The following is a 14,511-nucleotide window of genomic DNA, read 5'->3' as shown; positions in this document are numbered from 1 at the left end:
CTGTCCAGGGAACCACATGGCTTCCCTTCAATGCTGACCCGGTGGTTTAATCATGCCATCTAGGGTTTCCTGCAACTTAACAGAGCATCTGCCCTATCCTGGCCACCCAACTCTCTTCTGAGCTTAAGGTCAGAGCCCTGACGGGATTTTTTTAGGCAGTGGACCAACAGGTAGAGATGTCCTGGGGGGCATGAAGGCTATCTCCAAGGACGCAGGCTGTCTCCGGGGGCCCTGACACCTTGACCCCAGCCCAGGTTGACGGGGCCCCAGCAGCCAAGGAGGGGCTGCATGCATCACCTGCAGGGCCAGCTTCACCCTCTTGGTGACTGCGTTCTCAGGGAAGGTGGCCTGCACCAGGGGCACCAGCTTGCTCGTCAGAGAGCCGCCCTCGGGGCCGATGGTGTCATAGTCCTGGTAGAGCCGCGACACGATGACGAAGTACAGGGGGAAGTCGGTGGTGACGATGCGGCAGACGCGCTTCTTCTCCAGCTCCTCCAGGCTCCCCAGTTCTGCAACCACACACACACGCCCACCCACCGGTCACCCCCGCAGGCCCCCAGGGCCCCTCGTCCCGGCTCCAGCGGCCCCCTCCTGCAGGGGTGGGAGACAGCCCAGGCCCCGAGGGAGCGGCATAAGGAGACCAGGCTGCAGGGGGCCTGGGCGCCGGAGCTGGGCTGTCCCTAGATTCTCAGGGTGTCCCCCACCCCAGGAGGCCCCGCCAGCCCACCCCCAGCGCAGCCTCAAATCCCCTCCTCCAGGAGGAAGGCGCTGCTTGGGCCCCTGGGGGCTTGCTCACCTTCGTCCATCCCGTTGAGGATCTGGTCCAGGTAGCTCTCTCCGTAGCGGTTCTTGTGTTCCTTCCACACGGAGCCATTTTCACTCCGCAGCACCACGAGCTCGCGGTCCCCACGGCCTTGGGAGGCGAAGTGGGGGATCTCCACGATGACAGGGCTGGGGGAGACAGAGGGTACAGGGGAGGGGCTGGACGCAGGCGTGTGTGCCATGTGGGCGATGGTGGTGGGCTCGGAAGGCAAGAGCAGGCAGGAGGCGGGGAGCGGAGTCCCCCCGATGGGCTGGTCCTCACAGCGGACAGACCTGCCTCAGGTTCCTGAGATGCCCCAGGACCCTCTCATCAGGCCCAACCTCACTTCACAGGGTGCATCCTGTCACGGCTACGCGGCTGAGGCTCAGCAGAATAACCCTGACCTTGGACCTGACTTTGAGAACCCATCCATGTCCTGGACAGGGGACCAAACTCCTCTGAGCCTCGGTGTCCTCCTCCGTCAGCCTAGACAGGGGCATTTCCTTGGGAGGATGGTTGTAGTCGTTGCTGTTATTTAGTTGCTGAGTCGTGTCTGACTCTTTGCAACCCCACAGGCTGTAGCCCACCAGGCTTTCTCTGTCCATGGGATTTTCCAGGCAAGAATACTGGAGTGGGTTGCCATGCCCTCCTCCAGGGGATCTTCCCGACCCCAGGATTGAACCTGCATCTCCTGCTCTGCAGGCAGATTCTTTACCACTGAGCCACCAGGGAAGTGAGGAAGGACGGATTTGAGCGTCACATTTAAAGGGGAAATGAACGTGAAAGTTTATAGCTGCTCTGCAGTCGGTGGAGGAAAGATGGGGTGGGGGGGCGAGCCAGGCCATGGATGCAGACGGGAGATCAGGGCCTCCTGGGCCAGGCCTGTGCCAGCATGGAGCCCATGGTGCCTGAAGGATGCAGGGTTGCCAGGATGCAGGGTTGCCAGGAGAAGCAGGTCTGCGGCAGGAAAGGTGAGGGGGGCCTCTGAAACCATCAGTCTTGTCCTTGGGAACAAGGCTGCAAGGCTGTCTTCTAGGAAGACCATTTCAGAACTTAACTAAACCCCGGGGTGGGGGCCCTCCAAAGTATCTGTCTTCATCCCCTTCTAAAAGCATCACCCAGGATCTCAGGGTGCTAAGCTCACCCCAGGCACCAGCCTCCTACGTGTACCTAGGAGCCCAGGGGCTTCTAGTTCTGACAAGTCAGGACACAGAGAAAGCAGGTGGGTGGGGACTCCGGGCTCGCCTTCCCTCGGCCCAGGCACGGCAGGGACAGGTCAGGGGCAGGGAAGCGACCTCTCACCTCAGAAACTGGACCCCCGTTGGCCCCAGCGCAATGACCCTGCTGGCCAGGCCCTCCTCCTCAGCCAGCGGTGGTGGCGTGGGCAGCTTCTGGGGCTTCACCAGGCGGCAGGTGATGCGGGTGGGTGCCGCGCACGTCCGCGGCGGGACCACCACCCTCAGGCCGTTGTGCCGGCTGCCCCGCATGGAGCCCCCGCGGGCATCCACCATGAAGCTCACCAGGAACCTAGGGCACAGCGGGTCCGTGTCAGCCTCTCCCGGGCGGGCGGGCAAGCGGGGCCAGGGCCGCCAGCCCCTCCCGGGGCACTCACCCTGTGTGCACCGGGCTGGCCACAGGGCTGATGTTGTCCGAGGTCTCTGTGGCCGGGCTGCTGGGGATCAGAGAGTCTTCATCGTACTCTTTGGACACCTGGGGACAGGGCGGGGGAAAGGCCAGCTGTTATCACCCGCGGTCCCGGGTGATCACAGCCAATGGTCCCGGCCAGTGGACCTCACGCAGAGGCCAGGGAGGCTCAGCCAGCCACCAAGAGCCCAGCGAAGGAGGTGCTACCCAGAACTCACTGACCCTTTGGGACAAAGCTCGCCCAGAGTCTAAAAGGGAGCACAGGCCTCCTGGGACCTACACAGCTTCTCCTCGGCTCAGGACCCTGGGCCAGGCTTCTGACGCTGGAGCAAGTCCTCCTTCCCGTCCAGCCTCGGTCTCAGCTTACGTGCCGCATGCACTTCCAGCGTGCCCCCTGCCCCACCTGCCCCATGAACCCTGCCACGTGAGCTCCACGCAGCTCCTTTTCACATGTAAGTTGGTGCCGGAGCCCACACCATCACCTATGAGCTGCTCGGCTCTGGGCAAGCCACGTGAACTGGGGCATCAAGGGAAAGAGAACAGACCCCCCATCCCAGGGGCAGGGGAGCTTCCCGCTTCTTCCTCTGCAAATGGGACGGCTCCCCTCCTCACAGTGATGCTGTAATCGCAGGACCTCAGGCTGCCTCGGCCTAGGGCATGTCCATCGTGAGGACTCACGAAGAGCGTCGGTTCGGATTCTACCCCTCCAGCTTTATTCTCAACTTGACCCTCTCTCTGGCATCTCCATCGGCCCAGGCGCCCACGTCCGTCTCCTTCGCTGGACCACCCTGTGCATCGTCCACCTCTCACCTCCTGAGAACCCTTGCCCTTGACTCTGATCTGGAAGGGCTCCCCACCACCCCCAACGCTGCTGAGTCCTTGGGTAGTCACCCCTCTGTGTTCTGAGACCCTCCCCAGCTGGACCATCTGCTCCCACATGGGGTCCCCTCCATGGCGCCTGGCGGGAGTCCAGGAAGCCCCTGCTGACTCGGTTCACGACTTAGCAGGGCCTTAGAGCACACAGTTGGCCAGGGAACAGCAGAACCTGGGTCCCCTTGGAGCTTTCTCGTTGCCGTCTTCGGAAGAACCGGGTGAATGTGCCATGGCAGTGCCAGGGCCGTATCCGACCGTATCTCCCAAACTCCCCCCCGGCTCCACAGCATGACACCACCGTCGCAGCCCTGCCCTAGGGTGGGAGGGCCGACCGGGCCACGTCACAGCCATCCTCTCCCAATGCCACACTTGGGTCGAGGGCTTCGGCTGCTGCTTTCAGACACACATCCCTTCAGGGCGGAGGAAGAGACCAGCCTTAGCTGGAAAACCGACAGGTCTGGTTCAGTGACCAAGCTCAGGGCGGCCGTTTCCAACCTCTAAACACTACACTGCTTCCTTCTGATCCCAGAAAACCCCTTTGCCCTGGGGAAAAAAAAGTGCCAGCTGGCATAAAAATCAAATCAAGGAGCATTACATTGTTTTAAGCCATCCCACCCATTTGGGGGACAAATTCAAGCGGCACTGAGGGAAGCCACAAATAGGGTATTATAATGAGTAACGGCCACCCTGGGGACAGCTCTCCTTGACATCCCCTTTCCACCTGGACTGGTATTTTTAAGCTCCCAGTAATCCCTTGAGGAACATGAGGCAGAAACTGTCCCATTTTTACGGATGTGAAACAAAAAGGTGCCAAGTTCCGGAATTGCCCGCAGCTCCACAGAAGTGCAGATGCAGCCTGGGGTTCCCTCTCTGGTACCAGGACCCATGGCCCCCACGGGTGCAGACGGCGTGTGCTCAGGGCATGTGTGCAAGAGAACATGGGCTTTGGAGCCAGAACTTGTGCTGCCAGTTCTCAGCCCCACTGAGACTAGCACGAGGGCATCCCAGGCACCCTTAGGCTCTCAGAGACTCAGATCTCCAATAGCTGGGGTTATATGAGTGCTGGGGGCACAGCTGCTGCAGAAGACACGTGAAACCTGGGATCCGCGGGGCTTGGGAAGTACTGTGAGCTTTATGAATTCTTCCCGTGCTTCAGGTCATCTCAGAGCAATCACTGCCCGGGGAATCTGTTCCCCTGCCAAGAGGAGGTGAGAGAAAGGACGCGTCTCACCTGATCTGGCTCATCGGCTCTGATCACCACTGTCTCAGGTATGACGCAGGGAATCCGCGGGATGGCTGGAGATTCTACCCTGCATGCCGAAGACATTGGGACATCAGGGCACGATCCTTCTGCATAGCCCATCATCTTCTACCGGGTGCCTCAGTGAGACATTTCTGTACCCTCAGGATCACCTATCCAATCTGACCACCCCCCGCCCCCAGCCGCCACCATCTGAACCCCACTGGCACAGGTGCTACATCCTGGCCTCCCCTCTCCACCGCTAGGCCTATCCCCAGAGCCTGTCTTGAGCCCGAGTTGAAAAACTGCCTCCTCCAGAAAGTCTTCCTGCACGCACCACCCCAGTTCTGTAGCCTTAGCCGCCTTGTTGAGGGAACTCTCGCTCTGGCCGTAACATCTCATTCTGCGTCACGGTCTGACCACTGGGTGTGTGTTTTCATTCTACCAGATACATCTGTAGGTTCTCTGTGGTCGAGGTCTTAGTTTTGTGTTTTTAACTGAAGTTCAGTAATACTAATCACAGGTTCCCTTCTCCTTGGTCCATGGCCCTCATAAGCCCTGGGGCCAAGCCGGCACATGACTGTCTTTTCAGAAAACCCCAAAGGGCTCGGTGTTTCTACAAAGCTGTCACTTTCACATTCGTTCACAGAATCCCTGCGTGCGCCAACACACGCACTTGGGAACAGCTCACTGCATTCCCGGAGGAATGAGGAACACCTGCCAGGCGGCGCAGACCCTCTGTGGACATTCCCTAATGGACCAGCTGATGGAGGGACGTGGCTGGCCTGTGAGCTCAGCTTGGCAATAGTTTCTTTCTTATTATTTAAATTTCTTAATTGAATGAAAGGTTCTCTAAATTCTATGGTGCTTTACAATTTTCAAAATTTCACACATGTGATTTCATATAATCCTATAACACGTGTGTGTGTTAGTCACTCAGCTGTGTCTGCTTCTTTGCGACCCCATGGACTGTAGCCCACCAGGCTCCTCTGTCCATGAGATTCTCCAGGCAAAAATACTGGAGTGGGTTGCCGTGCCCTCCTCCAGGGGATCTTCCCAACCCAGGGATCGAACCTGGGTCTCCCACATTGCAGGCAGATTCTTTACCCTCTGAGCCACCAGGGAAACTCCATCCTATAATAACCCACCCCTTTTTTGACAATGGTTTCTAATGGGATCTCCCTTGGTGGATTTTTCTAGTGCAAAACTGCGTGTTTGAAAGGGGGAGGGGTGTGGATAGAGCACTGAGGGAGGGGAGGAGGAACAGTGGGAGGCAGGGACCCCAGGGTGGGTGGAAGGCTCTAGAGGGGACCTCTGCCCCTGCCTGGCACCCCTGGTGCAGGGCTGGCTTATCCTAAGACACTGGACCAGCTCTCTGTCCAGGCCCAGGCTTCCTGGAACCTCCCTGCTCCGGAATCTTCTACCTTGAGTCTGGGGAGGGAGACATCCTCCCCACCCACAAAAGGGAGCATTTCTTACACTTGGTCCAGCTTTGGCACGAAATCCAGCAGCTCTTTCTCTTCATCTACATCCCTGGCATCCGGCCTCTCTGCCCTGGAGACAAGATCCTCCCCTGAAACCACACAAGTTTAAGTGAGTGATAGGAAGGAAATACCCTCTTTCTTTTTAAAAAGTGTTTTTCCTGCTCCCCCTCTCAATGCTCGCCCCAGCCGGGGCATGGGGCAAAGTCTCTGATGCTCGTAGGGGACCATAGCAACATCTTCATCTTCAACCAACAGCCCTGGAGCCGGGCAGCCAGTCCCTAACATAGACTGCACCAGGCTTTGGAGAAGATAACTCAATCAGAAGGAACTTTCTTCCTTTTGGGGGTGGTGGGGAGGGGTGGTGCCATGCCTCGCAACATGTGGGATTAGTTCCCTGAAAGTGCAAGTTGCTCAGTCATGTCCGACTCTTTGTGACCCCATGGACTATATGGTCCATGGAATTCTCCAGGCCAGAATACTGGAGTGGGTAGCCTTTCCCTCCTCCAGGGGATCTTCCCAACCCAGGGATCAAACCAGGGTCTCCCGCACTGCAGCGGGATTCTTTACCAGCTGAGCCACCAGGGAAGCCCAAGAAAACTGGAGTAAGTAGCCTACATCTTCCCAGCCCAGGAATCGAACCCAGGTCTCCTGCATTGCAGGTGGATTCTTTACCAGCTGAGCCACCAGGAAAGCCCAAGAGTACTGGAGTGGGTAGCTGTTCCCTTCTCCAGAGGATCTTCTCGACCAAGAAATCGAACCCAGATCCCCCGCATTGCAGGGGGATTCTTTACCAGCTGAGCTACCAGGGAAGCTCTGACCAGGGCTCAAACTCACACCCCCTGCTCTGGAAGTGCAAAGTCTTAACCATTGGACCACCAGGGAAGACCTGGAAGGAACCTTCTTTGCCTGACAAGTTCCACTTCAGAACAGCCCTTGTGGAGTGTGCTTTCTCTAAAGAGATGCTTCTGTTCTTTTCCACATCACATGCAACAGAAGAACAAACCCCCGTGGAACAGAGCCCATCCGTCTGGAGAGGCACTAGGGACTTGTGTAACCTCAGACGCCGAATCCGCATTTCCGAAGCCCATCGCCGGGAGGTTCAACCTCTGTCTGCAACCCCGACTCTGCCTCTTTGATCCTCTCTCCTCCTTGCCCTGGAGCGGGGGCCCTGGACCCCGCAGAGCCCTTCCCTGCCCCTCAGCGGCCCCTCCTGGCCTTGTGATCAGGAGCCTATAGGATGGAACCACAGCAGCTCATGCAGTTATGACCACAGACACAGGGGTAAGTGGCACGGACACAGACTTGGACTGGCCAGAGCCGCCCGCCAGGGCATGGACCTTACAGGCGGAAACGTCCTGTTTGAGTCAAGCTCCGATTGTTATGGAAAGCAGGGGTGGATTAGTGAGAGCTTGGGTTGCTGAGGGTGAAATGCGCTCATGAGAAAGGACCACAGGGAACAGAGAGTTTCATACCCATTATAGTTATATGAGCAGTTCCTGGAAAGCAAAGAAAGAGCCACGTTTAAGGAAGGACAGGATTGAAGTCAGGTAAAGTGAGAGGTGTTTCATTCAAGGGCGTTCAGGAGAGCTTTTACCACCTAGCCCACCAAGCTACACAACCCCTGGGTTACCAAGATGGAAGGGGCCAGAGAGATAATCTGGTCCATCCCCACCCTTCTTTATCATGAGGATTCTCTTCCAATTTCAGCGAGGAGACAGGTGTTCTTGGGGCAGGAAAAGTGCTACAAGTACCCTGAGGCCCACAGAAGTGAATACAGTCATTTCATAATGGGATCCACCCCCAAAACCGACTGACCCACTGTGTGGTCTGAAGAGCAGCTGATGAAAAGGACTTTTTACGCATTTTAAATCAAACAGCTTGCTATTTGTTTCAAAGCACAAGGAACGCACAAGGTGGAATTTTATGACAGTTCCTTACGGCTCTGAGAGCTGATCTGAGCAGAATCACACTCCAGGTATGCTATATGCAAACACACATGTATTTATGCAACTTTCTGGGATTTTCTATTTTTAATCTCTGTGATGTAGATTTCCTTCTCCTAAAATCACATTAGAGAAGCCCTTTCGATAACGGACAGCATCATTAGAAAGTGGTTCTGTCCAGCTGCGACTCTGATGACCTGGTGACCCGGGGTGGCGGCCAGAGGCCCCCTGAGTGAGTGTTCAGAGCCCCGAGTGCCCCCTTCAGCCTGACTCGACCCACACGTGGTATGGATCCCAGCCTGTACCTTCATCTTCAGAGACATCCAGAATCTCATCCACCGTCTCTGGGAAGCTCATCCGGTGCTTGTCCGTGATCAACTGAAAAGAGAAGAAAGCGAGGAATTCAACCCCAACACAGTAGTGGGCCCTTTCACCCAGCCGGCAGTTATCTGGTTATGACAGTGGAGACCGGAAGGAGATAAGAAGGGAGGTTTGTCCAAAATGAGGAAAAGGACAGCTAAGAGTGTCTCTGGGGTCTGGCAGGAACCACAGGGGGAGATGAACGGAACTCCAGCTTCTGGTTGCCCGGTCCCTACCCTCAACTCCATCTGGGCCACCCCTTGGTCTGGTCAACGCCCCAACTCTTCTGGCCACCAGGTGGCAGTAAAGCCCCACCTGATGGAGGAGGAACCGCCCTCCATCCCCCCACCCTCCACCCCCAACCCTCAATTCTTTGGGCTTCAAGCTTCCCTCAGGAATCCCAGGACTCCAGAACACACTCCACTTCCCGGGGCACCCCCTGGGGCATCCTGCAGGCTGTGTGTGTCTGAGGTGGGTGTGCAGGGGAGGAGTAGATGTACCTGGACGGTGGTTTCGTCGGTGACAACCTTGAGCACGTCTGTTACAGAAATGTAGCCCAAGCGCTTGGCTATGGCCAGAGGCGTGGTTCCATTCTGGGGAGAAGAGCAGACGGACGGCGTGATCAGCCCAGACCCACACCCCAGTCATTCACACCCGGAGCAAGACCCTGCACACGTGTGCACCCAGACGGGTGTGGTCAGTGGTGCTCAAGGAGACGGGGTGCTGGGGTACTTAAACTGCCAGTGCTGGGTGTTCAGAGGAGATCTCGCCACAGAAGTCAAGAGCGGCCGAGAGGGAGGCAGTGGGAAGGTCAGGGTCAGGGAGACACCAGCTGGGGTTGCAGGAATAAGAGGGCCCCGGGCGGTACTGCCCATGGCTCCCAAGGCCAGTTCTTCGGGTGTCAGTTACTGATCATGGAAACAGTTCAAAGAACCCACATACTTCAGTGAACTCTTTTCAGGCCAGCCGGAAATCACAAGTCCCAGAAAATAAGGGAGGAGCAAATTTCTACTCTGATTTTAAAGGGAAGAACTAACTGAAACTAAATGGATAATGAGGCTTTCCTTATTTTTTCTTTTTTTGACTTTTTGGCCATACCACATGGCTTATGGGACCTCAGTTCCCTGACCAGGGATTGAACCCACGCCCTTTCAAAGTTCTCTGCTTCCAGGGTCTACCCCATGCAGATTGGGCCCCATCTACAGCTATGGCTTTAGCAACAACAGTAACAATCAAAGGTCCTCACGCTGTCCAAGCTGGAAGCAGTCACGGAGATAAGCCAGTATCCCTGACAGTCCCACTGCCCGGGGAGGAAGTGGCCTCTGAACAGTGACCGCGGACGTGGCTGAAGACCCCGAGGCCCCCAAACATCAGGATCCACCCAAGACATTTGGTTCTGTTCACTCTCGTCACACTGAGAACAGCTTCACAGATTTTAGCAGGGATTTTGCGGAGGGTTTTGACAGCATTTAAATGAAAATAAAAGGGGGAGGGTAAGCGATGCTTCTAGGATAAACTTCCACCTTCCGGATGGAGGCCCCATGCCCCTGGGGGCCTGTTCGGGCCCCAGACACCCTGGAGGCTGACCTGAGCTTCCCCGGTGAGGGGGCGTCTCAGCGGCGCGTGAGCAGCTGTCCGGGTCGGGGCCCCGGGCACTCACCGAGCTGGCCTCGTTTGGGGAAGCACCATGTTTGAGAAGCAATGCCACAATGTCCGTATGGCCCTGTTGAGCCGCCTGATGCAAGGGGCTGTATCCGAGCTGTAAAGCGGGTAGACATTTGGGAGGATGAGCTAGTGACAGAAATGAGCTAGCACTGCCCACCCACCACAGAGCCTATGTCTTCTGTATGCAAAGAAAAAAAAAAGGCATTTTCCCCATTTCTTCCTCCAGCGTCAAAGCTGAAAATTGTGGCGGAGCCCCACGTGTGCCCAGAGTGATTCTAGGTGCCTCTGAGTTTGGCACTGGTCTTGTTACCGACCAGGGTCCTTGGCTTTTCCAGTCAATAGAAATTGATCAGAGGCCAGACAAGAAACTCAGGCAAGGCTTTACTGGGGCCCCTGCTGCAGCGGGGGTGGGGGGTTGAAAACAAGTAACAGGTTCCCTTGCTTGCTCCCCAGGGGGAAGGGACAAGCTGGTTCCTGACATGGAGTCATGGTAGGGGCGGGTCCAAGGGTCAGGCTGGAGGGGTGACTCAGGTGGTTTGCCTCTGGGTGGTGTTGCATGCAGTGGGCATGCACAGGACCCTGCTTTTGGTTCTGACAGCCTGTTTTTGCTCCCGGCTCTTTAGAAGTGGCAGTTGGGTTTTTGGTCTCTGTGTATCTTGTCGTCCATGACTTGCCCCAGCTGCTCAGGTATGTGGTTATTTTTAGTCCCTTATAGATTCTTTGTAATTTTGTTGCTGGAGGAGATGTTTGTCCAGGTGCAAGCCCTGCAGCAAAGGGGGTGTGGTCCCAGCGTGTCTCTGTCTCAGGCATCCCCATACCTTGGTCTTGGCATTGACGTCTGCCTTGTGCTGTAGCAGAAACTTCACCAGCTTGATGTTCCCATAATGACTGGCCACGTGGAGTGGAGTGTAACCCATCTGGAAAGTAAGAGAGGAGAGAGGGTGACGGGCAGGGCTTCTGGGGACAACACAAGACGCTCTGAGCTGGACGAGAAGGAAACTCGCATGGTTAACGGCGGTAAAGGGGAAGATGGATGAGGAGGCCTTGGCAAGGCTGGCAGCAGCTCCCTGGGGTCAGCTGTCTAGGCTGTCGGAGGCCAGGGGCCTGGGAGGGGCACAGGGCCTGGCGTCGGGCAAGAGCAGCATGAGGTGAGCAGGAGAGACTCAAGGGGGGCGGCCAAGCAGGTGATGGGAAAACTGGCCCTGGGTCTGGGGAAGAGGGCCCGGCAAGGAGGCACCCATGGGTGCCATACACCCAGATAAAGTATGGCATGAAAAAAGTGGGGCTCATGGAACTGAGACAATATTTACAGGGAGTTCAGAAAAGAGGGTGGGGAGGGGGCAGCAAAGAGGGAGGAGGAAAGGCAGGAGAGACCGTGCTGCAGAAGCCAAGACGGGTCACTCGGAGAGCGGGGGAAGCTGGGAGGGCAGGGGCCTTGCATGGGAAGGAGGTCCCCACTGACCCGGACAAGACCCGCCTTGCCCTGCTATCTGGGCTACCAGGTGGTAGAGTCATGTACCACAATGGTAGGAACTGGCCGTGGCTTGAAATGAGTGGACTTTGTGTATTTATTCACTTGAATTTTGTCCGCAGAGGAGATAATTCTCAAGGAAGCTGTTCTGCTGAATATCTTAGTGCTCCCTCCACAGGCTGACAGGCCAAGGCTCTCCAGGCCCCTAAATGTCCTGGGGAGCCTAATCCCAGAGGCCATCTGGATCCAGACCCTGCTCTCCAGGCCCCTAAGTGTCCTGTGGAGCCTAATCCCAGAGACCATCTGGATCCAGACCCTGCAGGCTGGACCTGAAGTGATGGGTTGGCTTTGAGATCTCTAAGGCCTAACAAAGATCCGTCTAGCCAAAGCTATGGTTTTTCCTGTAGTCATGTATGGATGTGAGAGTTGGACCATAAGGAAGGCTGAGCACTGAAGAACTGATGCTTTCCAACTGTGGTGTTGGAGAAGATTCTTAAGAGTCCGCTGGAAAGCAAGGAGGTCACACCAGTCCATCCTAAAGGAAATCAACCCTGAATATTCATTGGAAGGACTGATGCTGAAGCTGAAGCTGCAGTACTTTGGCCACGTAATGCAAAGAAACGACTCACAGGAAAAGGCCTGGGGAAGATTGAGAGCAGGAGAAGGGGGTGACAGAGGATGAGACGGTTGGACGGCATCTCTGACTCAATGGACATAAGTTTGAACAAACTCCGGGAGATGGTGAAAGGCAGGGAAGCCTGGTGTGCCGCAGTGCATGGGGTCGCAGAGTTGGACAAGACTTAGCCACTGAACAAAAGCAGCAACAAGTTCTAACTCACAGTATAGGATCTCTCAGGGCAAGATCCCAAAAGACTAAACTGGGCTGGCGAGAGGACCTCAAAGATCCAGAACATTCTTGGGTTTTAAGCAGGTTCCTGTAGAGGCTGTAGGCAGTTGGGGATAAAATACGTCTCGGACTTTTCTGGGAGCCTTTAACGTCACACTGCTGACTGGTGTTCCAGGTGGGCTCTGGAGGGGGCTGGGGTTGGAGGGGTGTTGCTTTGTCTCTTTCATTTAATACACTTGCCTTGCAGTGAAAAGGAACAAAATGATGCCTCTTCCAGGAAGCCTCCTTTTCCCACCAAATGGAGAGACCCTCTCCTCCCTCTATGCTCCCTCTGGCTCACTAGTGCCCTCCTCGCACCAGACATCACACCCGCTGTCCCTTTCTGCCTCTTACATCATCTGCAGGTGCCTCGAAGCAGAATCCACTGTGTGCTGGGCACTGGGTTGTTCTCCATCCCCCACCCCAGAGCCACCCCCCACACCCCCGCCAATCCTCTGCACAGAGAGGCTCAAGGAATGCTGACCCACTCCGAGCCAAATGCCAGACTAGAAGGCATGGAATTCTCCAGTACATCCAGGGAAGCCTGACATTTTGACACCTGGCTCATGTAAGACAGAGATTGGAATCATGACTCACTACAGAGGCTCAAAGTTATAACCAACTTCTTAAACTCTCCACTGGAAAGTGAGTCCATTGGCCTGGGGTCCACTGCTGCCCCTAGGAAGTGGCAGACAAGAATGGGCCGTTGTGGCCTTGGGGTTTCCAAACTCCTGGGATGGACCAGTGAGGGAGGCCAGAGCAGGCAGGCCCGTGGGTGCAGGGGGAAGGTGTGGATAGGATGCAGGCTGTGGTACTTACCCGGGTGGTGGCGTCCACCGTGACACCGTGTTTGATCAGCACGTCTGCCACTGGAACGTGGCCTTCTTGTGCAACCAGATGGAGGGGAGTGAGTCCATTCTGGGAAGGAAAAGAAGTTCATCAGTTTGCAGCCAAGATAGAGTTCTGGGTCACGCTGGGAAAGCACTGAGGTTTGGGAGTCAAACTTGGCTCTGTAGCCACCAACCGGCTGTTTGACCTTGGGCAAGCTCTTCTAGGCCCCCACATCCTTAGCGAAAGTGATTGAACTAAACCAGAGGTCAGCAATGGCTTCTGCTAAGAGCCAGATCATCAATATTTTGGGCTTAACTCCATCAGTTATAGTGAGAAAGCATGCGTGCCAACAGGTAAACAAATGGGCGTGGCTGTGTTCCAATAAAACTTTATTTATACAAACAAGTCGTGGGCCGGATTTGGCCTTCAGGCCATAATTTGCTGATATCTGAACTACATGAACTTTATTGTCCATTTCAATGGTAACATTTCTTATTTCCATGACTTGAGATGAGCTTCAAAGTCTTGGTTTGCTTATTGAGAAAATAGGGATTATCACTGACAAATCTCAAGGGCAAAGGAAGGCTCGCTTGAGAAAACAGAGACAAAAACACGTTGTAAAGCAAGATGTGACATTTAATGCAGTCTGTGCTCCGCACACCAGCCAGTGCTTCGCTGGAAAAAGGATGGAACGATAGAAGATCCTGCTGGGACCGAAAAAAGCCAGATTCTTGGAGCTCTTATCACATCCTTCTCATAGTGCATAGCATAGTGTCAGTCACTCAGTCGTGTCTGACTCTTTGCGACCCCATGGATTGTAGCCCGCCAGGCTCCTCTGTCCATGGAATTTTCCAGGCAAGAATACTGGAGTGGGTAGCCCCATTCCCTTCTCCAGGGGATCTTCCTGACCCAGGGATCAAACCCAGGTTTCCAGCATTATAGGTGGATTCTTACCATCTGAGCTACCAGGGAAGTCCATCTGTCTCACAAGGATAATAATACTCCAGACATCTTGCTTGATATGTGGGCACTCACACAAAAATGCCAGGAAAGCCTTCTATCTCCTGTATCTGACTCTACAAGCCTTACTAACCATGAGGCAAACGGGGCTGCCCCCTCTCCAGAAACTCCATTCGTCCTCCCCTGCCATCTGTCCTTTCCCCCCAGCTGACAGGAGGCCCAGGGGCAGTGCCCCCCACACTGAAGCCAGCACAAGTGGGCAAGGATGCCCAGAGAAGAACAGGTCCTGGGTCAGCCCCAGCTACCAGGTGCCGTGCCCGACCCCTGGGATAACACAGTAGCCTGCCTGGTG

General features: G+C 55.6%; 1 protein-coding gene across 1 annotated transcript in view; it reads right to left on the bottom strand.

Moving 5' to 3' along the window:
* The window catches only part of LOC129644120 (ankyrin-1), a 102,466-nt gene that overhangs the window by 40,689 nt on the left and 47,266 nt on the right, over positions 1–14,511 (bottom strand). The window contains exons 17-27 of the mRNA XM_055569529.1: positions 13,188–13,286; positions 10,830–10,928; positions 10,007–10,105; positions 8,847–8,939; positions 8,292–8,364; positions 6,039–6,132; positions 4,551–4,629; positions 2,415–2,512; positions 2,105–2,329; positions 797–951; positions 298–509 (exon numbers count right to left, since the gene is read on the bottom strand). Coding sequence (XP_055425504.1) covers positions 298–509; positions 797–951; positions 2,105–2,329; positions 2,415–2,512; positions 4,551–4,629; positions 6,039–6,132; positions 8,292–8,364; positions 8,847–8,939; positions 10,007–10,105; positions 10,830–10,928; positions 13,188–13,286 — 1,326 coding nt within the window. The remainder of the gene's footprint in view (positions 1–297; positions 510–796; positions 952–2,104; positions 2,330–2,414; positions 2,513–4,550; positions 4,630–6,038; positions 6,133–8,291; positions 8,365–8,846; positions 8,940–10,006; positions 10,106–10,829; positions 10,929–13,187; positions 13,287–14,511) is intronic.

Source organism: Bubalus kerabau, chromosome 2, assembly GCF_029407905.1.
Source record: "Bubalus kerabau isolate K-KA32 ecotype Philippines breed swamp buffalo chromosome 2, PCC_UOA_SB_1v2, whole genome shotgun sequence".
NCBI lineage: Eukaryota > Metazoa > Chordata > Mammalia > Artiodactyla > Bovidae > Bubalus > Bubalus kerabau.
Note: the sequence above shows the minus strand (reverse complement) of the source record. Positions and strands in the feature narration are given on the sequence as shown.